Source organism: Nannobrachium achirus, assembly GCF_963921795.1.
Source record: "Nannobrachium achirus genome assembly, chromosome: 8".
Taxonomy (NCBI): Eukaryota; Metazoa; Chordata; class Actinopteri; order Myctophiformes; family Myctophidae; genus Nannobrachium; species Nannobrachium achirus.
Genome location: NC_137817.1, coordinates 44,943,281 through 44,966,383, shown reverse-complemented (window position 1 = coordinate 44,966,383; position 23,103 = coordinate 44,943,281). Strand labels below are relative to the sequence as shown.

At 43.8% G+C, this 23,103-nt stretch overlaps 2 protein-coding genes across 2 annotated transcripts in view; one reads left to right on the top strand and one right to left on the bottom strand.

Moving 5' to 3' along the window:
• Positions 1 to 729, top strand: part of LOC308290470 (chloride channel protein 2-like) — a gene marked incomplete at its 3' end in the record, with an annotated part of 240,980 nt that extends 240,251 nt beyond the window's left edge. The window contains exon 23 of the mRNA XM_080732317.1: positions 535 to 729. Coding sequence (XP_080588443.1) covers positions 535 to 729 — 195 coding nt within the window. The remainder of the gene's footprint in view (positions 1 to 534) is intronic.
• Positions 730 to 13,313: 12,584 nt separating this feature from the next.
• On the bottom strand, positions 13,314 to 18,064 carry LOC308290141 (uncharacterized protein; the record flags this gene model as incomplete). Its single annotated transcript, XM_080731916.1, has 3 exons — positions 13,314 to 13,499; positions 15,435 to 15,592; positions 17,791 to 18,064. 3 exons carry the CDS (start codon positions 18,062 to 18,064, stop codon positions 13,314 to 13,316), a joined length of 618 nt encoding a protein of 205 aa, XP_080588042.1.
• Positions 18,065 to 23,103: the final 5,039 nt, after the last annotated feature.

Below are 23,103 nucleotides of genomic sequence, written 5' to 3'. Positions count from 1 at the left end.
TTTAATTGTTTTTATTTCTCCAAAAATTATGTATCTCTCAGAACCAGGGCGGAACCAGGGCAGGACAAGGCAGAAAGAGCCTGCTGGTTGGTCAGTCAGGGACCAACCAGAAGGCTGGCAAAGGGTCAATTATAACCCTTGTGGCCCTATCAGTACAGTTCTGGGGTGATAAGCTATCACTGCAGTGTAGTCTTTTAAAGTCAGAAAACTACAACATTACGTCATTCACCACGGTGAAGGGTTATCACCACGAACCCCGGCGTCTCTCCTCTGTTTTTACCTTCAGACATCTCCCCATCACCCTGTTCACTGATTGGTCGATCTTGACCAATCAGTGTGCCCCCTGGTTTCAGAGGCACAGGGGCGCAGTGATAGGACTTCACCATGAGTCTGACTATGATGGCCTCCACTTGTTATCAAATTTTTAGGTAATCTTATCACCTAAAAGTTGAGGTGATAGCTCTTCACCTCGGACTATGATAAAGCCTTTACACTCCTGCCCCCTGCCCCCCCCCCCCTTCTCTCTCGTTCCAGCTGCGCAAAGCCATCGAGGGCTCCGTGACGGTGAAGGGCGTGAAGGTGCGCCCCCCGCTGGCCAGCTTCCGGGACAGCGGCACCAGCAGCAGCGAGAACGAGGCCACGGAGCTGCACAAGCTGTGGGACCGCCACAAGAGCATGTCCCTGCCCCGCGTGCACATCCCCTCCGACTCCGACGAGAAGTCCCAGTGAGAGAGGAGGAGGAGGTGGGGGAGGAGGGTGGGGGTGGGGTTGTGTGGGGGGAGGGGAGGGGTGGCAGGAGGACTTCTTCTTCCCTCTTCGACAAACAGGAAGTCACAAAAAAAAACACGGCGAAATTCCTCAGGGCTCGGATAAAATGTTCAGTTCTACAAAGAAACAGGACTCTCCCTCCCCCTTCCTGAGTTTTCCCTTCCCGACCACTCTACTCATGGGTTTCAAATGTAGTCCTACATCGGCCATGTTTTAGGACCAACACAGGTGTTTCAATTTGTCTGATTGGCGCATAGAACTAATGTTCTACGCCAATCAGAACACCTGTGTTGGTCCTCAACATGGCCGGTGTAGGACTACAAATGAAACCCATGAATTATTCAAATTCTTCTCTCTCTCTCTCTCTCTCTCCCTCCTGCCCCTGCTCCATGGACCACAAGCCATTTCTCCTTTGTGTGTGTGTGGGGGGGGGGGGGGGCTCCTTGCACTGACCCCAAGCCAGACACTCCCCGGAGGAACCGGACCGCGGTTCAGACCATCGCGCCCTGCTCTCCACTTCACCTTGGGAACCTAACTGCAAAGGAAGAGTGTATTGTGGGGGTTTATGAAAGGTGGGCCAAGCAGCACACGTGACCGGGGGGGGGGGGGGGGGGGGGACAGGGGTTGAATCGAAGGGAGAAAAAAAAGAAGGGATGTAACTTTGTTTATTGTTTTTAAATCATATAAGTTTAGCTTGTCTGTCTTGGTTTTTCTAAGAGTCGCGATCAAAACGATGTCTTTGGGAACTGCAAAAGTTGTTTTTGTTTTTTTGTTTAACCAGTCTTCCATTTGTGGAGAGACGCTCGGCAGTGGCAAGAGCCAAGAATAATGTTTGCATGTATACTAAGCGTGAGTGTATGTATTGAAAGAATGTATTGTGCGCATGGTTGAGGGAGGTGGCGGAAATGGCTATTTCTTTTGTATGATTTTCTTTGTTGAATTGCCTTTTTTTGAACACATTTCAGCTCTGTGACCATTTCGCTCGCAATTGGATCAGGAGGTCTGGCTGTGATGCGACATCGGAAGCAGAGACATTCGCAGGGGCGTCACAAGGGGTAGGAAAGTGGGACTGAGTTACCAGGGAAAGTGGGACTGAGTTAATAGCAGATATACAAGCTCACAGCGCGGCACCGAGTGCCGCGCTGCGAGCTTGTATCTGCTATTTTTGAAAAGTCGTGAAAATGGGCTTTGAATATATGTATTTTTTAAGTGAACATTTGTAACTCAAATTTTGCTTCTGGGGGGTCCCTGGAACTAAATATGGGGGGTCCTTCACATGAAAAAGTTTGAGCATCGCTGACATGAAAACATAGGTTTCTTGGCCACACATTTTCACGATTTTTCAAAAATAACAGATCTACAAGCTCGCAGCGCGGCACTCGGTGCCGCGCTGTGAGCTTGTATATCTGCTATTTTTCAATAGTTAACATTCATGGGGGGCCCCGCAGTGAATCCTTGTACCCAGGGGCCCAGAATTTGGTGTGACGCCCCTGGACATTCGTAACCACTTTCCATCTGGCGTCCCTATCTTGGCCATAAAATATATATATACAGTAGGACTTAAGTGGTTAACATTTCTAAATAATGTTAAAGAATTGTAACCTTTGCACCAAGACATGGCCAAAATAGGGATGCCACTGTTTGAATATTTAACGATAGAGAGGTAGAATATGCACATCCCCACAGTTCTTGAAAGGACCGGTGCTGGACCAAATAGAGTCGGAAGTAAAGAAATGTCCGCACACTGTATACTATATATATATACTATATGCGCCAGATGGTGGCAGTAGTGCGTAGGCTACCGCCCTACTTTACCATCTGAGATCTCTCGGGGGGGAGTTGATAACGCTCGTAAAGTCCCGGGCCGGACGAATCAGCGGCAGCTACGGGCGGGCTCTGAGCGGCTCTGAGCCAATAGAGTCTGATTGCAGACCACGTGGATGCAGACAGGCCAATATGAGTGGTTGGATTTGGCACTCCCAGACTGTGATAGAGAGACGGCCACATCCAATCACCTGCTAAAGAATTTGAAAAAATGGCCCGCCCCTTACATCGGGTCTGCCTGAGAGAACCCAGATGATGGTAAGCAGAGCGGTATGCAGCCAGGCATACACACTGCTGCCATTATCTGGCGCAGTCAGGTTACTTTTTACTACTTTTCATTGGTTCAACATTTCATTGTTCAATAGCACTGATTCATGGAAAAAAATCTAAAACCTGAAATATGGAATTGGCTGGTTTGGGCCTGGACAGCATCGATATGCTGTGTGCGGACATGATCTTTCTTTACTTCCAGTGGTTAATACCCACCTTTTTATGGGTTTGTTCACATTTCGACATGACTGGAATTCTGTATCACGTGATATTTGGCCTCGGTTCTCTGTATTTTCTCTAATCTATTTCTGTAGATAGATACCTTTATTATCCCAAGGATAATGTGTTATTATTATCGCCTCCGCTCTCCGTCACCGCTCCCTTCCTCTCGTTCTTTTTCGTCACTGTCGTCCTCGTCTCGACACCGCTGGTCTAAAGACAGCCGAGCTGAGAGAGTCGTCTATGCAAGAAGACATGCCCGTCTGTTACGGGTGAACGTACCTGTAGATCTTTTCCATGATGTACGCTCCTTCCATAGCTACAGCCTTACACACACACGCACACACACACACACACACACACACATAACATATGCGCACATGCACACATACTTGAGACACACACAAAAGAGCCAGACAGTGCAGTCCAATGGCAGAGGCTTTCTTCCTCTAAATATAGCCCTTAATAACCCTGAGAGCGTCGAGTGGCTGCTGGAGAGGGGGCAGGAGGGAGAGCGGGGGAGGAAGAACATGTAACTGCTAGTCAACAGGCAGACGGAGAGAATAAAAGGCGTCACGCACCCGGTCCATGAGTGCTCTGGGAATTTTCATCAATCTTTGCCTTTAACGGCCTTGTTAGCCCCAAACCCCGCCACTGTTATTGTTGTCGCAAATGCACTATTACCCCGCCGGGCTAACAGACGTAAGAGCCCAGGCACTAGCGTTTCTCAAAACGCCTCTTGTTATTTAGGCTGCATAGTACGACGTGGCACTGAGTGCCGTCATATGGGGTTGTTTCTGGAAAAATGTTTTAGACCGATGTAAGAATATAAGCCTGTATTTAGCTAAAACAAAAAGGGCATTTAACATACCTTCTTTGCCCCCTGGACAACCAAATGTCCAAAGGTGAAAGAAGGTAAATAGAACCTACGCAGGTTTAGAAAAAAATATATACATTTCTAATACTAACCAGTAGATTGACTGACACCGTGTCAATCAGTCGGCCGTCAGAGATGATTTGTATACGACGAGATCCAGTATCGTCTTTTCTTCGCGCCCAATCCCGTTTTCCGGATGACCGTACGACGCAGCCTAAAGTGGTGGAGGTCAGACGGGGGGCTGGCTGGTAATGATTTCATGTGGGGAATGCTCTCATGGGCAAAGCCTGTATGATGTGTGTGTGTGTGTGTGTGTGTGTGTGTGTGTGTGTGTGTGTGTGTGTGTGTGTGTGTGTGTGTGTGTGTGTGTGTGTGTGTGTGTGTGTGTGTGTGTGCCCGGCGTGCATGTCGATGGAAAAGGGATCGATTCCTCATCCCTCTCATTTTTCTGTCTCCCCCTCCTCGTCGGTGCGTACTTCCTGGTTCGAGGTTGTGTGAGGATGTCTATCGATGCCCCAGAAAATATGTCTCCATAGTTACTCCGAGGATTTCAGTACGAACACACACAGACACAGAACACAAACACACATACATACACACACACACACACACACACACACACAATCATTCCAGCCAATTGAATGTACTGCATGCAATTTAATTTGGGTGGTTTGTTGTCTTGTACTCTTGTTACCACTGAAAATAACACATGCACGCATCGATCGTAGTGCACATGTCGATCGCATACAGGCTCACACATACCGTAAATACACACACACACACACACACACACACACACACACACACACACACACACACACACACACACACACACACACACACACACACACACACAAAACGGACATGAATAAAACATAAAACAGCATGGGGGATGCATGGGTCTTTGAGAGCTGCAGATGTTATGTTTTTTTAAATACATTTCTGACGTTTATGACCAAAAAGAACAAAATAATATGTTTGGACTAAAAGAAAAGAAACATAGGGAGAGTATCTTTCTGTGTGTATTCTGTTTAGGTTCTTATTCTCACGCTATGTATTTCATTGTCAGAAGATGATTTCTCCCCTTCATCCAATGTGCTTTCATTGTGAGCCTAAATTTGAACACGGGGACGAGGTTTCTATCTGGGCGTTGAAAACTCAACATTTATCTCATGAATTCATTATTTAACATCACGGCAGTAATGTAAGACCTTATTATCTAACGGATAATTTTCTCCAGAAAGATTTTGGTGGAAAGGTGATTTTTTTTTTTTTGTCTAGGTGATGATTTGTTCTGTCTTTTGTTTGTTTTCTACTCGCTACTCACGCTGTTTGTTTCATATAATGATTCTGTTCGATTTTATGTGTCTTTTTTTCTATATGTTCTGCCTACCTTGGTAAAGCGTATTTTCCCTACGTCTTAAGTTGCCCTTCAGGTTTAATGCTCTTGGAAAGAGAGCCACTATTGTAGTCCATGTGTGCCGAGGTCAGCGTTGCGCGCGCGTTCCTGTTCTCCCTCTGTGGTCTGTGTGTGACGCGTTCATTACACAAGTGCCTGCTTCGCTTCATCTTGTAGATCTGCTATTTTCACTAGTCTTGTGCAACAGTCTTGCATGATGATGACTGGCTTTTACTTTACGAAAAAAACGTACACATTTCAAACTTGGAGATACGAGGTTTCTGCCCGACAGTGACGATAGGCAAATGCATTTTTTTTCACGTCACACGCGCAAAAACACACACACACACACACACACACACACACACACACACACGCGCACACACACTCATACACACCCACGTGCGTGGATGATGTGTCGGCACGGTGTGCAATTAAGCCTCTATCGCTATGGCAACCTGTCATCAGCATCAGCTCCCCCAGCTGCCGTGCGCCCCAGGGAGCGACGGAGACGCAGTCGTCTCGTTTCGGTTTGCTTTGTTTTGTCGTGCTTCTCGTTCCCTTCTCATTACTCTGATGCCCCCTCCGACACACACGCGCGCACACGCACACACACACGTGCGCGCCTTCCACTGTCGAGTTGACATCATTGCCTTGTCTGCTTCCAGTTCCAGATAGATCTAGAGTGAAGCAGGATGTATATTTATTGATCTGTACTAATCAAATTATAATTTGTGATTTGTTGCATTTGGTGGTTGTTTATTTGCTTCCGTTCTGTTGTCGTTCTATTATGTTGTTGTTCTTTTGTTTTTCTCTGTTATGAATGATCTCTCCATAGGTAATCGATTTGTGCAATAACGATTGTTCATCTCATTTTGTAACCTAGTTTTAATCGATGACTTGACATGAATGCAAGATAACCTTATTTTTCTACAGAAAAAAAAAAGCGAAAAGTTGTGTATAAAGATGTATACGTGTACGAGGAGGAGAACTAATCCGCGTGCAGATTAGTTTCCGGGGTTGTTGTTTTTGTTTTGTTTTTTGTGCATGTGTGTGAAGACGAAAAGCAAAAGCTGACGCGCGTTTCTGATGGCGTTACACGCATGATGTGCAGAGCTCTGTTTCCCCCCCGAGAAAAGCCTCAGTGAACACAGAGCTGGCCTTTCTCTCTGCTTCTCTCTCAACACTACCAGTACTGTAGAGACACTGGGTCGGACTCAGGAGGACCCATCTTTGGGCCGTGGACCGATTTTTATTGGTCACGAGTAAATGTCTCCTTTTTACCGTTTCCTACATTTAAAAGAATGTACTGTATATATTAGAAAAATATATATTTCGAAGTATTTTGAAAAGTGTAAACAAAACCAAAATAGTTTTGTTTTCATCAATCAAAAACTATCCCAACATTTTCCCAAAGCATTTCATATAAAATTTGAAAATCTTTATGGAAATGTAAAAAAGTTAGTAAACAAAGTTTAAGAAGTAGTGAAAATAGCAGATCTACTAGCTCACAAAGCACCGCAAGCTTGTAGATCTGCTATTTGCACTATAGTTTGGGTCCCGGGTAGACTGTAAAATTTGTCTTTCGGGTCTCGAGCAAAAGAAAACGTCCACTGCTGTGGATAATATTAGTTTCACTGTCAAATGAATGAACAGAACATTCAGATCGACACACTGCACTTTTGGGAACCACCACGTACTGTATATGTGTCCCCTCTGCGAACAAAAGAAAGGGCCAGCTCCACTCACTTTGGCTTTTTGGTTGTGGTGGGGGGGAAACGTGTCCCGCTGTGTCCTTTCTGTGGACACTGCTGCTCACTCAGACTGTAGCTGACACTCCCAACATCCCCTGATCCATAGTTCAGCTTTTGCCACAGCAGCTGCCCCGGGCCTGGCCTATACAGCCCTCAGGACACGGGTTGTGTTGATGTTGAACCCGATGGCGGGGTCAGTTTGACGAGGGTCGACCTGTATTCACTCCACACACTTTATAGGGCTCTGGTGCAGCCCACCCAGCCCCCCCTACCATGAGCCGCAAAAGGGCCAAAACCAGGCAGAGGAGCTGAACATAATCCAGAGCTATTTTTCACATGGACAATAGAAAACGAACAAAAAAAAGAAAACAATGTTTTGTATATCAGGGATGAATAAAGAGATTTTAACAAATGAGCAGGCTGACCATGATGGTGTTTATTTATTGATTATTATGATTCTATTTTTGTTATCGTCGCTGTTGTTCCACAGCTGTCGTTTCTCTCTCTTGTGCTGTGAGGGCAGACGTCCCACCTCTCCCAGAGGTTCCGGGGAGTCTCCTGGGAATTAGCCAGGGAGAACCGTGAGTGATCATAAATCTCCTGCAAATGCCGACCTTGCGGAAAGAAAATATATGAACATATATGCCAATATATGGCAAATGCAGTATGCTGAATATATTGTATGCCACATATACCATGTTCAGGTTCATATATGTGCATATCTGTGGATTTATTAGAACTATACAGTATGTGTCATATATATCCACATACGCCTAGATGGTTAAACACATGTGGCATAAAAATATATATATTTGTTCATATTGTCACTGTTCATATGTCTCAGCCCCACAGCTACGAACAGCCTTCTCTGAGGTCTGCGTCTTCTCCCATGTCAGGGCATTCCAGTCAAGTGCCCTCCGGACCTTCAGTTTCTGTTCCGTTCAAGCGCAAACCTTTTAAGAACCTGTAAAGTTTACAGAACCCTTAACCACTTAAACCCTATACACTTCATCAACCGGTGTCTCCCAGTGCTCTACAATCAAACAACATTTTTTTTCCCCTCTAGTCTATACCATCACTTAGTCGAAAATAGCTGATCTACAAGCTCACAACGCGTTGACACAGTGTCAGCCTGTAGATCATCTGTTTTCTGCAAATGTTTGGATATTAAGACATGTCCAAAATAGGGACACTACACTAGGGTGTAAATCTACCTCAGATAACCACTTCTGGCCCTCAAAGAACTTTGACCAAAAAATGCTACATTTCCAGGAGGAGAGATGGTTATAATAATCGTGAGGACAAATGATTATGACGATAAGGTTGAAGATGGGTGAACTGCTTGTTTAAGAACCGCTGTTGTTCTGTGTGTACCCGTCAGTCCCTTACTTCTCTTGTCTTTTGGCCTCCTCTGGCCTCAATCCATCAGGGGTTGTTTGTTGTTTACTTCCCTTTCTTGTCCTGTTTGTGTTGCTCTCTCTCTCTCTCTGTGATGAGCTCATGACATTGGTACGCTAACGAGCACATCAAGGATTAATTAGCCAGTCAGTTCATTGGTTAAGTAGGTTGCAGCCCTCTCCCCGGGTGACCTTCAGGTGCATGGGAGCAAGTCAGTTTTCTCTCCCTTGTGTGTGTGTGTGTGTGTGTATGTTGTATTGTTCAGGAACATTGAGATGCTGGTAGTGATGGGTCTCATTTAACACTGTTCATTGCACAGATCATGTCTAGAGTGCTGTCTGTAACCGAGGTGTACAAATTGAACCTAATCAGCTAATCTTCAGCACCATAAAACTGCGCACACACTCTCCCCGGAGCCCAGAGAAGAAGCTCTGCCCCAAATGTTTCACATTGGCCTGTTATAGCACCACCAGGAGACCAATTATAGCAAAACACATTTTTTTTGTATCACTCGAACAGATGTTGTCCAAACATCACACAAATCGTTACATTATCACTATAGTAATGTGAGTAAGATGGATCTGTCCGATTTGTCGTCATTCCATCCTGATTGGCTAAGATTGGCCTCCACAAATTCGCAGGAGTGGCTCAAATCATGAACCGAACATCCCCACATTCCCACTAGGCCAAGGAAGGAATCAAATCGGCCTCATGGTGGCACTATAACAAGCCGATTCACTTTTTGGCATATAACTCTTGAACCATAGATACAATAAAAATAAAAATAAACCTTGGATTCCTTGGATCATTATAAGCACCTCCCCAAATAAGCCATGACCACTTCCACCTGACATGTTTTCCGCCATGTTGCTTTTTTAGCAAAACATAGCCTACTTTTTAATCCAACTCCTACTGATTTTGTCCAGACCTCACCCAAATTGGTACACCATTAGATGATGGTACACCACACGATCAGTGTGAAATTTTGCATGCACACTCAAAGTAGGCAAAGGAAGTACTTCACCCTTCACATCGGCCTCATGGTGGCGCTACACAACGTTTTGGCCAAAAACTCATGAAAAATATTTTTTCCCTGCATTCCTTGGATTCTCACTCTCCATATACAGTAGGCCTGGGCCACTTGTGCCAGATTGTATTTTCTGCCATCTTGCGTTTCTTCAAAACACACATTTTGCTATAACTCACATAAAACCGGTACACATTATCTCTGAGGCCATGTGATCAGGATGCATAAGTTTGATTTTTCATATCCCATTCCAAGTGGCTTTGAGCAAGTGTGTGGGCCTTGGGTAGGCTAATAGCCCGCCAGAGACCTGTGCTCAGAGGAGCACATTTTCAATGTTTTTATTTTTCTCTTCTTTTTTTAATCAAACAGTGGTCTGCAGCCTAATGCATATCAAACTGGGGGTCCTTGACATGACAAAAGTGAGAATCACTTGCTGAGAGCCCCCTAATAGCCCAGTGCAGTAGTACTGTGCTGTACTCCTAAACGGTACGTGCTCAATGTAATCTGCCCTACATAGCCAGAGTGCAGTCAAATTGGCTTTTTTGATTTTGGGGGGTATCACTTATATGCCCATTGTACAAAAGAGTCATATTGGACAGCAACCGGTCTGGCTCCACCCCTCACCTGCTCCACTCAATCACACACCTGCTCACACTCACCTCATCAGTAGCCTAGCCCATAAATACTGACTTTCAGTGCAGTTTGGCAGTTGCAGCTCTGGCCTGGAGTCACACAACCTGGTCCTCTCCTCCTATATCATTTGGCTGACCAGTAGAAACACTTTTAAACAACATTTTTCAGTTGAATTGTTGTTCGTAGCCATTGCGCATCCAGTTTGGCTTATAGGGCAGTATTGTAGAGCTGGTTTATGCTGCAGTTTATCATTCTCCCATAGAAATGCAGAATGGAGTAGCCTAGTCTCACCAGTTGCTATACCAATATGACACCCCTGGTTTACGAATATACATTACTGACTTACTTATGCACAGACCGTTTCCATGTCAGCTACTCTAAACCAGATATGCAAACTGCCAAACGAACATATCTGTGTGTGTGTGCGTGCTCATGTTACATAAGAATGTTTGCCATAGACTATATGACAAACATATTCATATATGTAACACACACACACACACACACACACACACAGTATATGACATAGAGAGATGAGATATAGGCTACTTGTCAGCAACACAGATTAGATTTTTCCTGACTGTTGTGGATTATGTCTGTTGTGTAAACTGTAATCCACTCTAAAACTGCTCACCAACTGCAGAGATTAGACACCCAACACCCCTCAATCCTGTTATGCATTTGGATTAATCACGTGCGTGCGTGCGTGCGTGCGTGCGTGTGTGAGTGAGAGCAAGAGAGAGAGACACAGACAGAGACCGAGAGAGACCACAGAGGTGTCCCAAACCTTCATCCACACTCAAACTTAGAAAGTAGGATGACTTCAGAATAGGTTATATGCACAATTAGGTTATACTGTCAGTTAATATTCAGCAGAGCATGGGCTACTGTATTACTGAGGGGAAAAGGAACTTGCTGTGCTGTGGAGGCTGCTAGTAGTACCCTATAGGCTATATGCACAGCAGCCAATTTGGAGAGAAGTTGGGTCTCTTCTCAAATCCTTCTAATGAAGGCTCTGTTCTATTTGATGTTGTGGTTCTCAAACCTTTTATTTCAAGGACCACCATTACTCTGAGAGTGTACAAATGGAACCATTTGTATACTCTCAGAGTAACACACCTTTTAAGGGGTCATTTGGAACCCCCAATGAACCATGAGGGTCCCTGGGCCACACTTTGAGACCCACTGGTGTAGCAGAGTGTTTCCAGTGAGCCAACATTGAACAATATCAGCACCCTGACTCTGTTTGACCAGAATGGAACAGAACAACCTTCATTAGTATTATTGGTAACAAGGAAGTGAGAAGAGACAACTTCTCTCCAAATTAGCTGCTGTGCATATAGCCTATAGGCTACTACTAGCAGCCTCCACAGCACAGCAAGCTCCTTTTTCCCTCAGTAATACAGTAGTCCATGCTCTGCTGAATATTAACTGACAGTGTCAGCGTATAAAGTACTATAAACGGAGCCTCGCCACTACAGTGAGCTGCAGCTTTAACGTATTCCCTCCCGCTGCTTAATCTCCAACCTTTCACTGGAAGACAGATTGATGTAATTGTTGGTAAGTGGGACAGACGACAGAAGAAAGTTGCACTCAAGGAGAACGCTAGCTTGGCCTACCGCATCTCGCATCTTGTGTATGTGCGTGCATTCACGTGTGTTGTGTGTGTGTGTGCGTGTGCATGCGAGCTCCATATCAGAAGCGGTGATGGATAAAGGAGATGAGTTATGACAGGCATGAGATCTCGTTTTGCCTCTGCTTAAAGCCTCACGTCAGTCCAATTATTATCCGGGGCGCTGGCGGCTCCATGGTATCGAGAAGCCCAGGACAAGTGTTGGTTAATGCCGTCGCAGCCAGCGGCGGCAGCCAATATCGACTCATTTATTCATGAGCAGAAACGCGCTTTCACCTCAGTCTGTTTAGCTCGTTTCCTTTCATCTGGGAGCAGCAGCTGTTCGAGCTCGTAAACAAAACAGGCCTCAAACTTCACGGCACATTTACAAAATGCTCCAAATGTTAACTAGCTCGCTTCAGATATTTGTGAGCCGTGTGTTTAATGCAGTGGTTTTCAACCCTTTTCACATCAAAGTCCATTATTTATTCTGAGCCACAGACCACTATTTAATGAGATTTTAGCCTCTCAGACCCAAAACCTAGAATATTTTGTGGTTGTTGGATAGGATTTTGTCCACAATTCCATGTTGTATTGATGTGGTACCACAGGAGAGATGTTAACGGGCAAAACGTTGATAAAAATAAAAACATTTCTACATTCTCTAATTGTGTAGAACTCTTGTAAATTAAGTAATGCATCTGTTTAACTCATTCATAGCCAAGCCACGAGTTTCCCGAGTTATTTCAGTACCCCCAGACTGCCACAGCCCGAGTTTCCTGAGTTGGCAGCCATTTTGAAAAAAAAAAAGCATGATCTAGGCATGGGCGTGCACGATCCGTGCACTAAAAAATTATCTGTGCACTAGAAATTTAGGAACGTGGCAGTGAGGAACTCGGGGGCCATTTTGAAAAAGCAGTGAAAACAATAATGCAACTCTTGAAAGTGTCAAATGAAACCAAATAGACCCGTAATGGTCCATTTGGTTTCATTTTACGCTCTCAAGAGTGAAAGATCTATAACTCTCCATCATTTAGCTGGGGACCACCTGGAACCCCCTCACGGACCACTGGTTGAAAACCACTGGCTTAAAGGAGTAGTTCACCCCCAAAATGATTTTTTTTTCCTATTGATTACTCAGGCAATGGAGAGTAGAGTTCAATAATATTTTTTGGTTTTTGTCACATTCCTAAGACAAAATTTTGATTCGAGTAAATTTACCCCCATTGATTCCGGATGGTGACCCGTTTCGAAACGGGTCACCATCCGGAATCAATGGGGGTAAATTTATTGTTATCACATTTTTGTCTTAGGAATGTGACAAAAACCAAAAAATATTATTGAACTCTACTCTCCATGGCCTGAGTAATCAATAGAAAAAAAGTCATTTTGGGGGTGAACTACTCCTTTAATGGTTCCAATGTTGAGTGAACAACAAACAGAAAAGGGCTATATACTTTCTTATGCCAAAACATAGTTTTATTACCACACACAATGCAATAACCACAGTTAGCGACGTGTAAAACTCTACGCTACAACCCGCGAAGAACACTACAGCCCCCCAGGGCCTCTGTCGCCCCCGGCGTTCCGCTCCGTCGGACGCTGACCACCAGGACGCCGTCGCGGCCGAAGTTTCCACTCACCGACAGCGGGTCCATGTCCTCTGGCAGCAAGGACTTATGGGTAAAGGTGTCACTGACACTCCCGTCGTCCAGCACCTTAATGGGACAGAAAGCAAGCCAGAGAGAAAAGGAGAAAATGAAACGTTGCTGCACACAGTGGTGTAAAGTAACTAACTTTTACTTACTTTTACTTTACTGGAGTATAGCCTCTTTCTCAAATATTGTAACCTTTACTCCAGTACAATTATTTGAAACTTTAGTTACTTAGATTTGTATTATTATTGCAAAACATACATTACCCACTTCAGCCCTATATATGCTTCGGCCATTTGAAAATAGCAGATCTACAAGCTCGCAATGCGTCGCATCGCCACGCATTGTGAGCTTGTAGATCTGCCATTTTCAAAATAGATTTGAAAAGTTGTGAAATGGGACATTCCGCACAATAAGTAGCCTACATTCTACTTTTGGTGCATTATGATACCAATACTTTTCTAGGCCTATACTTTTAGTAGTACATTTTGAATTCCGGGCTTTTACTTGTAACAGAGTATTTCTACATTGCAGTTGACACTTTCACTCAAAACATCTAAAGTGGGAAATAGATAAAGTGAAAGTAGAAATAATGAGTCTGAGAAGCGGCGAAAGAGAGAGACAGAAAGAGCCACGGAGGTCAGCATGGCGGAGAGGAAAGGAAGAAGGAAGAGGAAAACGCAGAGAGGCGGAGAGGAAATGGACCGTGACGGGTTTGCTCCAAAGAGCCCACTTTTCCCCTCGCTGGACCTTTTTCTATAGCAGGTGAACAGATGTCGGCTTTTCAGCCAATTCCGTTGACCAGCTTAGAAGTAATTTTCGACAGCATGCGGCCCAGCGGAAGCCTTCGGCCTCCCTTTCCCTCCCGCTGTCTCCCACAAATGATTAGCGTCACATCTATAACCCCTAATAAGGCCACGGAGGGGATAAAGAGACAGCTAAAGCTGATAACAAGCAAGCTAGGGCTGAAGTATTCCCCCTGTCGTACCGCTACACCAGTCACATGAGTTCAACCCAGGAGACAGGACTGCGTTCGCAACAAAATACCAGATTTTGTACGCACGCACGCACGCAGGAACACACGCACACGCACAGAGGAATATGCTCTTGAAGAGATGGGCTGCCCTGTTTCATACACACATCTCAGCTAATTTCCTGCCAAGGCCAAGGAGATAATGTTTTCATCACTGTATGTATGTCCATCTCGAGTAGTTTATAGATTTGTACAAAACATGGTGGTAAGATTGGTCCTGGGTTTAGGCAGAAAAACATATTAACTTTTCACACCAATTGGCCGAAATGTGACGTATAGCTTAGTGTTGCAAAAACACATGATGTTGTATGAAATTTAACTTTTGAACACATGACAGTATAGTTTTGGAAAAAGTACATTTGCCCATCTCAAGATGTACAGACACCTTGGCTCGACTGAGCTCATCACATAATAGGCTATATTATGCACAGCAGCCTTATTGGAGAGAAGTTGGGTCTCTTCTCACTTCCTGTCAAAGGTGTTACCAATTATACTAATGAAGGCTCTGTTCCATTTCATGTAGCACAGTGGTTCTCAAACCTTTTATTTCAAAGACCCCCAGTTACTTTGAGACTCACTGGTGTGTAGCAGTGTGTTTCCAGTGAGCCAACATGCACATTATCAGCACCCTGACTCTGTTTGACCAGAATGGAACAGTCGAACAGTCTTCATTAGTATTATATTGGTAACACCTGTGAAGGAAGTGAGAGGGTCTCTTCTCACTTCTCTCCAAAATGGCTGCTGTGCATATAGCGTATTGTTTCACATACCTACACGTGTGACACACACACACACACACACACACACACACACACACACACACACACACACACACACACACACACACACACACACACACACACACAGGTGCATGTGCGCGCGCGCGAGCACACACACACACACACACACACACACACACACACACACACACACACACACACACACACACACACACACACACTCACCTTCTCAGCGTGGATGACAACATATTGGTTGTAAGCCAGCACCACTACGTCGTGTGGCTCAAACAGGCTGACGTCAGCTGACATGTAGTAGCTGTCTCCTGACAAGCACACCGCTCCCGCGCTGGTCTGGCATCCTGTCACAGCGCCACCGCCAGGTCCTGGAGGGGAACAACAGCACATGATTCACTGTAAACGGTGATGTTTTAAAACGGTATACAGAACAAATAGTGATCATATTAATTCCTTTTTGTGACTCTTTTTACGGGCATGTAAATAATGTGCCTTGTGATGGAATCATGGTTAAGAGGCTTGTCTTCAGATTCAGCATTTAATACTACTTCCATGATACAGCCATATGTACTGATGAATTATGTTTTAATTCTTCATCGGGGTGATCAAGTGATCCAATTATTCTCAATAAGACTTGTCCATGATAATGACATGATACTGAACTGATACTGTCATGATACTGATATGATGTCATGATGCTGACCATTATACTGACCATGATACATTTGTTATATGTTTATGATTTTTATAGTTTTTACTGAAAATGTGCTTGGTCTACCTACATTTTTCTTATATTACTATTGGATGTATTGATACGCAGCTCCACTGATTACGTTCTGGTTCAAATTCGTTCTCCTGCTATACCACTAACATGTGGAATGCCCTGCTGAAAGCCTTAAAGGAGTGTAAATCCCTTCCTTAATGGGTCTGAAAAGTCACTTACAGGAGGCTGCTACTCGAAACTTGAAACTATCCTCTGCATACTGTGTTCTATCCGTCTGCCATTCAATGTTGTATGAGATACATAAAGATTTCCTATGTAAACAAGCCGAAAGGCTTTCTTGGATGTCCTTTTAGTTGACATTGTACCAGTGAACTGTACTGTCATGAAACTGTACCTTTTCTTATGCAAACGTTGAATAAAGTCTTCAATCAATCAATTGATGTATTACCTTGCTTATTGTAAATCGCTCTGGATTAAGAGCATCTGCTATTATGCCTAAATTGTAAATTGTAATGATGAAACGACCATATATTACTGACCATACTGACATGATACTAACATGATACTGACATGATAGTTGTTATTGCACCTCAAGCCTCGCATTCTCTTTGCTGGACTGTTCAACTCGTGCCTGAAGACCTCCTGGTCATTCCATTTTAAATGTACACCTTCCTCTTCCATTTGTACATTTTTATGTACCCCTTTCTAACACCTTTCAATGCAATCTTCCAGTCCTCTGTAATACATACATAATACTGTATTATGACATTAAATTGACAATTCTGAACCTTGGAGGGGGAAGCCAACAAACTTTCTTTCTATGGGATTGGCTGTATACTGCATGTATTTGGAAATAAAACACAACATCTCTAGTCTACATCATATGGGCATATTATATAAATTCAGAGCAAAACAGTGAACACGTTCCTATAAATTGTACCAAATTCAGGCTTGTAAAAGTTTATTGCTCAGTTGTTTGCCGTGCATGTGAGACAGTTTTATGTCCTTGCTGGAGAACACTGTCTCTCCTGTTGGGATTATAAAACATGTTTAGTAGCTGTCAGGAGAAAGCATTTACACGACAGCTACTATATAGCCTTACACTAAACAAAGAACTAAAGACAGAAGGCAATGCCAGTTTATGTGTAGAGAGGACTTTTGAACAACACGTTTTTTCAGTTCAAGTTCAATTCAAAGTGCTTTGTACAACAACAAAAGAAACGGCACAAGATAAGAAAGTTCAAAAGAAAGACATTGTAACTGGATAAAAAGGCAATAATGATAACAAAAATAATAAGTGAAAACAATTTGTTGATGTTCTTGTTTTTCCAAGGCAAGAAGAAGGCCTTGCACAACACAGTAAAAATCACACTTTGACTTCCCTACGTGTGTTGAATCGTTCTTTTTTTTTTTATATAGGGAAACACTGTGCCAAAGGAAAACTTCCTCAAGGACAAACTTCCTTTAGGAACAGTGGTTCTCAAACGATACCCAAAAGAGAGTCTAGACGTTTGCCAGGGACCCAAACTAGGGAAAATAGCAGATCTACAAGCGCTCTAGGAGTGATTCCCAACCATTTTCATTTCAAGGACCCCCAGTTGGACATGCATTAGGCTACAGACCCCTGTATAATGGTATTTCTATCTCTGAGACCCAGATTTATATTGTAAAATCAATGTTAATTTAAGAGTGTACAAATATGTACACTCTCTGAGTTACATACCCATAAGGGTCCACAACTATTCCTAACTATCATTTAGCTGGGGGCCCCGTGGAACTCCCTCAAGGTCCCCTGGGGGTCCCCACTTTAAGAACCAGTGTCCTAGACTATACTCCACTCACCGGAGGGTGGTCCGTAGGAGCCCCTGCTGTAGCGGCTGAAGGGGGACAGGCAGAGGGGGCCCCCCGGGCCCTCCTCTCCAAACAGGCCGTGGTGGGGGCCAGCAGGGTCCATGAAAGGCTCAAACAGGGTGTCCAGAGAGTCGCCTGCTGCAGACCCCCCTGTGGACCCCTCTGAGCGGTAGGAGCTGGAGGTGCTGTAGCGCGCCGAGGAGCGGTACGAGGACGAAGAGGAGCGTCGACTGGACGAAGTCAGCGACGTGCCGGCGGACGACATTATCGCACAAACACTTCCTGGAGCTCAGAAATTAAGAGTCCTATAGAACTAGCTTGCAAGGTTATTATTAGTTAACGAAAACTAACGAAATAACAAAAACGTAATTGAAAAAAAGAGTTAACTGAACTAAATAAAAACTAGAATAAAAAAAGAAAATGATAACTATTACACAATATTATATATTTATTACACAATAGGCCTGCTTACTCTGACCTTTTTGAATCCTACACCAAAAAAAACAAACAACTAAAACTAATACAAACTATACTAAAACTAAGCGTTGTCACACAAATCTAAACAAATAAAAACTAGCAAACCCCGCTCTAAAAATGAATTAAAACTAACTGAATTAGAAAAAAAGAATTGTCAAAACTAACTAAAACTAAACTATAATGAAAAATCCAAAACTATTATAGCCTTGTATAGAACTAGGATGCCGTGAAGCTGCCTCAATGTAAATCCTTGTCATACACTCAAAGAGCCATTCACCGCACACTCAACACACCGTCCCGCTCTTTGTGGCGGCACACTCTTTTAAAGGCCCAGTGTATTGTGGGCCAGTGGGGTGTACTATAGCGCAGGAACCCAGGGCCTTCTCCCTCTCCATACAAGGCGGTGTGTCCAGCTCCCACGGCCAGGAATAATAACGGACAAACTGATAAGGACCGCAGAAGCCTCCCTGACACACACTCTACTCGCACATAACACACTACAAAGTGACAGAGATAAGGCCTGGAGATGCTTTTGGTATGTAGGTCACAGAGCAGCGGAGCGGTTTATGTGGCCGAGTCGTCCGTTAGACCAAACGGTCACGGGCCAAACGCTCCATCAACAGCGCAAGACAACACACCGCTTTGGGTGCTCAGTCACTTTACTTGCTAAGGGGCAGAAAAGATTGTTAAAGTTCAAATCTGTGATGGATGAGACCGAGTACCCACAATTATCTTTTCTTTTGCTATAAAGACACTGAAACCGAGATGGCCCTTTTCACACACTATTTGGCGGGAGACCCTCATCTGAAAATGTTTTATGCCAGGGGAAAAAATAACAATCTTAACAGTAGATGTAGTGCGGCATGAAGTGACACGCTGTGAGCTTGTAGATCTACTACTTTTGAATAGCCAAAGTAAGAGATATGGATAAAGTGGTTAAAATGATGTAAAATCAGTAGTATCATGTATCATGTCAGTATCATGTCAGTATCATGGTCAGTATCATGTAGTATCATGGTCAGTATCATGGTCAGTATCATATCAGTATCATGTCAGTATCATGTCAGTATCATGTCAGTATCAGGGTCAGTGTCATGTCAGTATCATGTCAGTATCATGGTCAGTATCATGTAGTATCATGGTCAGTATCATGGTCAGTATCATGTCAGTATCACGGTCAGTATCATATCAGTATCATGGTCAGTATCATATCAGTATCATGTCAGTATCATGTCAGTATCAGGGTCAGTATCATGTCAGTATCATGTCAGTATCATGGTCAGTATCATGTAGTGTCATGGTCAGTATCATGTCAGTATCATGTCAGTATCATGGTCAGTATCATGTAGTGTCATGGTCAGTATCATGTCAGTATCATGTCAGTATCACGGTCAGTATCATATCAGTATCATGGTCAGTATCATGTAGTATCATGGTCAGTACCATGTCAGTATCATGTCAGTATCATGTCAGTATCACGGTCAGTATCATGTAGTATCATGGTCAGTATCATGTAGTATCATGGTCAGTATCATGTCAGTATCATGTCAGTATCACGGTCAGTATCACGGTCAGTATCATGTAGTATCATGGTCAGTATCATGTAGTATCATAGTCAGTATCATGTCAGTATCATGTAGTATCATGGTCAGTATCATGTCAGTATCATGTCAGTATCATGGTCAGTATCATGTCAGTATCATGTCAGTATCATGTAGTATCATGGTCAGTATCATGTCAGTATCATGGTCAGTATCATGTAGTATCATGTCAGTATCATGGTCAGTATCATGTCAGTATCATGGTCAGTATCATGTCAGTATCATGTCAGTATCATGGTCAGTACTAGTAAGACACCCAAGGGTGGAATGCGACCTCAGGGTGACATGCAACCTCGCCCTAAAGGGCGAGGTCGCGCCAATTCTTGACAATCTGGCCAACCACAGCGTTTCTCTGACGATTCTAGTTGTTGTCATTCTGGGGGAGTTTGTTCATGTTTTTGTGAGGGTATCAACCCTAGGAGACACGGGGAGAACACGCAAACTCCACACAGAAAGGCCCTATCGCTCACACCCTAGGTTCGGTTGGCGATAGGGCCTTTCTGTGTGGAGTTTGCCTAAACATGGAGAAGTGGTACAGAAGGACTCATATATGGGCATAAAAAGTATGTCATGTGACATCACTTCCTGTACAGACAGTCAGCCATTGACTCCGGATTAACAATGGCTACTGTCTATGACGGTAGTCCCATATGACATATTGGACTAGACTATCTCCATATATAGTGTTATCAACATCTCCATGTTTAGACAGCCAATGACTCCGGCCTAACAATGGCTACTTTCTATGACGGTAGTCCCATATGACATGATGGACTGGACCAGCGCCGGCGCCCCCTATAGGCAGACTACGCAGTCTGCGTAGGGCCCCCGACCAAAGAGGGCCCCCACCCCCACCCCCCACAGCCCCCTCCTCTGCAGAAAAGAACGTACCGAACTGACTTTTCACACCAGCGCTACTGCCATCTTAGCCTGAATGAGACATCTCTGATTAACCTCGCATAGCCAGACTTACTCATGTCCCTGATTGGCTGTCCCGCCTCTATGCCATTGTCCCATTGGCCAAAAAGGAAAAGGAGCCCACATTTCTTGACTCTCTGGAACTCTTTGGGAGTTTCCGCCCCGCCCCCTTTCAGTGTTTGTTTACTTTCGGTTTGACAATGCACGTTTATCTTTCTGGATATGAGAAAAAGAAAAAGCGTCAAAAGGAACTGCAGCAACAGCAAACAGGTAAATAAACATTCTTGCACTGTCAGTTGTAACTTGTGTTGTGCGATGGAGCCACGTTCCTGCTTTAGTGGCGATATGCAAGGGCTAGCAAGGGTGTTAGCCTGCTGCCTTGCGTGTCACGACTGGACACTTGTACTGCTGCTGTTATGTAATCTCTCCTCCCTCGCTGTCTGTCGCTGACAGTGCGCTGACAGTGACAGTGCGCTCGCCTCTTTCTCTGTGACCATTGTCTGTGATTTGTTTCTGCTTTTGGTTGGTTTTTGGTTCTGTTTGTTTGTTGTTGTTAACTAGCTGCTGTGGGTTCTTGACTTGTTGTGAGGTGTGTGCAGTGGTATAAAGTAACTAAGTACATTTACTTAAGTACTGTAGGCTACTTAAGTACAACTTGAGTTATTTGTTGCTGCTTTTACTTCTACTCCACTACATCTCAGATCTAAATATTGTACTTTTACTCAACCTCAAATGCATTTGAAAACCTTAGTAACTTTACTATTCATTATGATGATATTTTTATCATTATGATATTATAAATCATACATAAACCCCTTTAGCCCTATTTATGTTTTGGGGGGGCAGAGGATTTAGTGCTATATGTAAATTTACAAATTATATAGCCTACTATAATATGTTTCAGATATAATATGTTTCCTTGGCATAGCCTACATCTATGCTCATTTTGGGATATTTGTCCAGTCCTTTGTTATGTTAGGCTACTTGATGCTTGCATGACAATTCTGCAATTTGGCATATTTATATTAAAAAAAAACAGAATTAAACCCATTATAAAATTGATTAAAAAACAATAAAAAAAATATTATTTTTCCGCGGGCGCTCGCTACGCTCGCGCCCGCAGGAAGGCCCCTTGGTAAAATCACGCTTAGGGCCCCCGTGGGACCAAAAACGGCTCTGGACTGGACTATCTCCATATATAGTGTTATCCACATTTCGTGTAGCCGCCCTGTACAGGAGGTGATGTCACAACTCGCTGACATCACACTGACATCACAGAGGATACGGACGGTCACGAGGATACGGAAGGAAGGAAGGACACTCAAGCGACACGGTTCTTCAGAGTATATGCGACCTTCGGTCGCAATCATGTCAGTATCATGGTCAGTATCATGTCAGTATCAAGTCAGTATCATGTCAATATCATAAAATAAGATTTTAAATTTGTTATCTTTCCAACCTAATTTTGTCACTGTCCCGTATGCACTTATGGGGGGTGCGTTGACGTAAGATGTCCACAGAGAGGCTGTAGATGGTCCAGGGTTCTGTAGATGGCTCTATAACCGTGTTAAATGACGTGAGCTAATGGAATGTAATGGTAAGTTATTATCTCATCTAATATAATGTAAGACACATTACGGGAAGACAATTAAGAGGACCGCTGTCCCATGACGTCCACTTAATTTGAACCCTGTTCAGTTCTTAACAACCATGTCCGTAAGAGTGCAGGGTTATTATACTGTAGTTACCTAAAACCAACGACATAACTACAACTATCTTTGGGGAAAAAAAAAATATATATATATTATTGCGACCGTCAGGGAGCAGTTTACTATGAAAACCTCCACCGGCCGTCCGTCCGTCCGTCCGTCCGTCCGTCACACGTCACACGTCACACCTTTGTTTGTGTACGGTGTGATGTCATATATCTTCAGTATGACATCACACCACATGTGTACACAAACCTTTGTGTACGTTGCTGTGGCAACAGTCTGTTGTTGCTGGTCTGTTAGTGTACGTTAGCAACCATGGTTTTACCCTAGCAACCAACTGTTTACCCTAGCAACCAACTGTTTACCATAGCAACCATGTTTTTTTACCCTAGCAACCAACTGGGCATAAAAGGGATTCTGTTAGGGATCTCCATATATGGGCATAAAAGGGATTCTGTTAGGGATCTCCATATATGGGCATAAAAGGGATTCTGTTAGGGATCTCCATATATGGGCATAAAAGGGATTATGTTAGGGATCTCCATATATGGGCATAAAAGGGATTCTGTTAGCTGTTAGTGATCTCCATATATGGG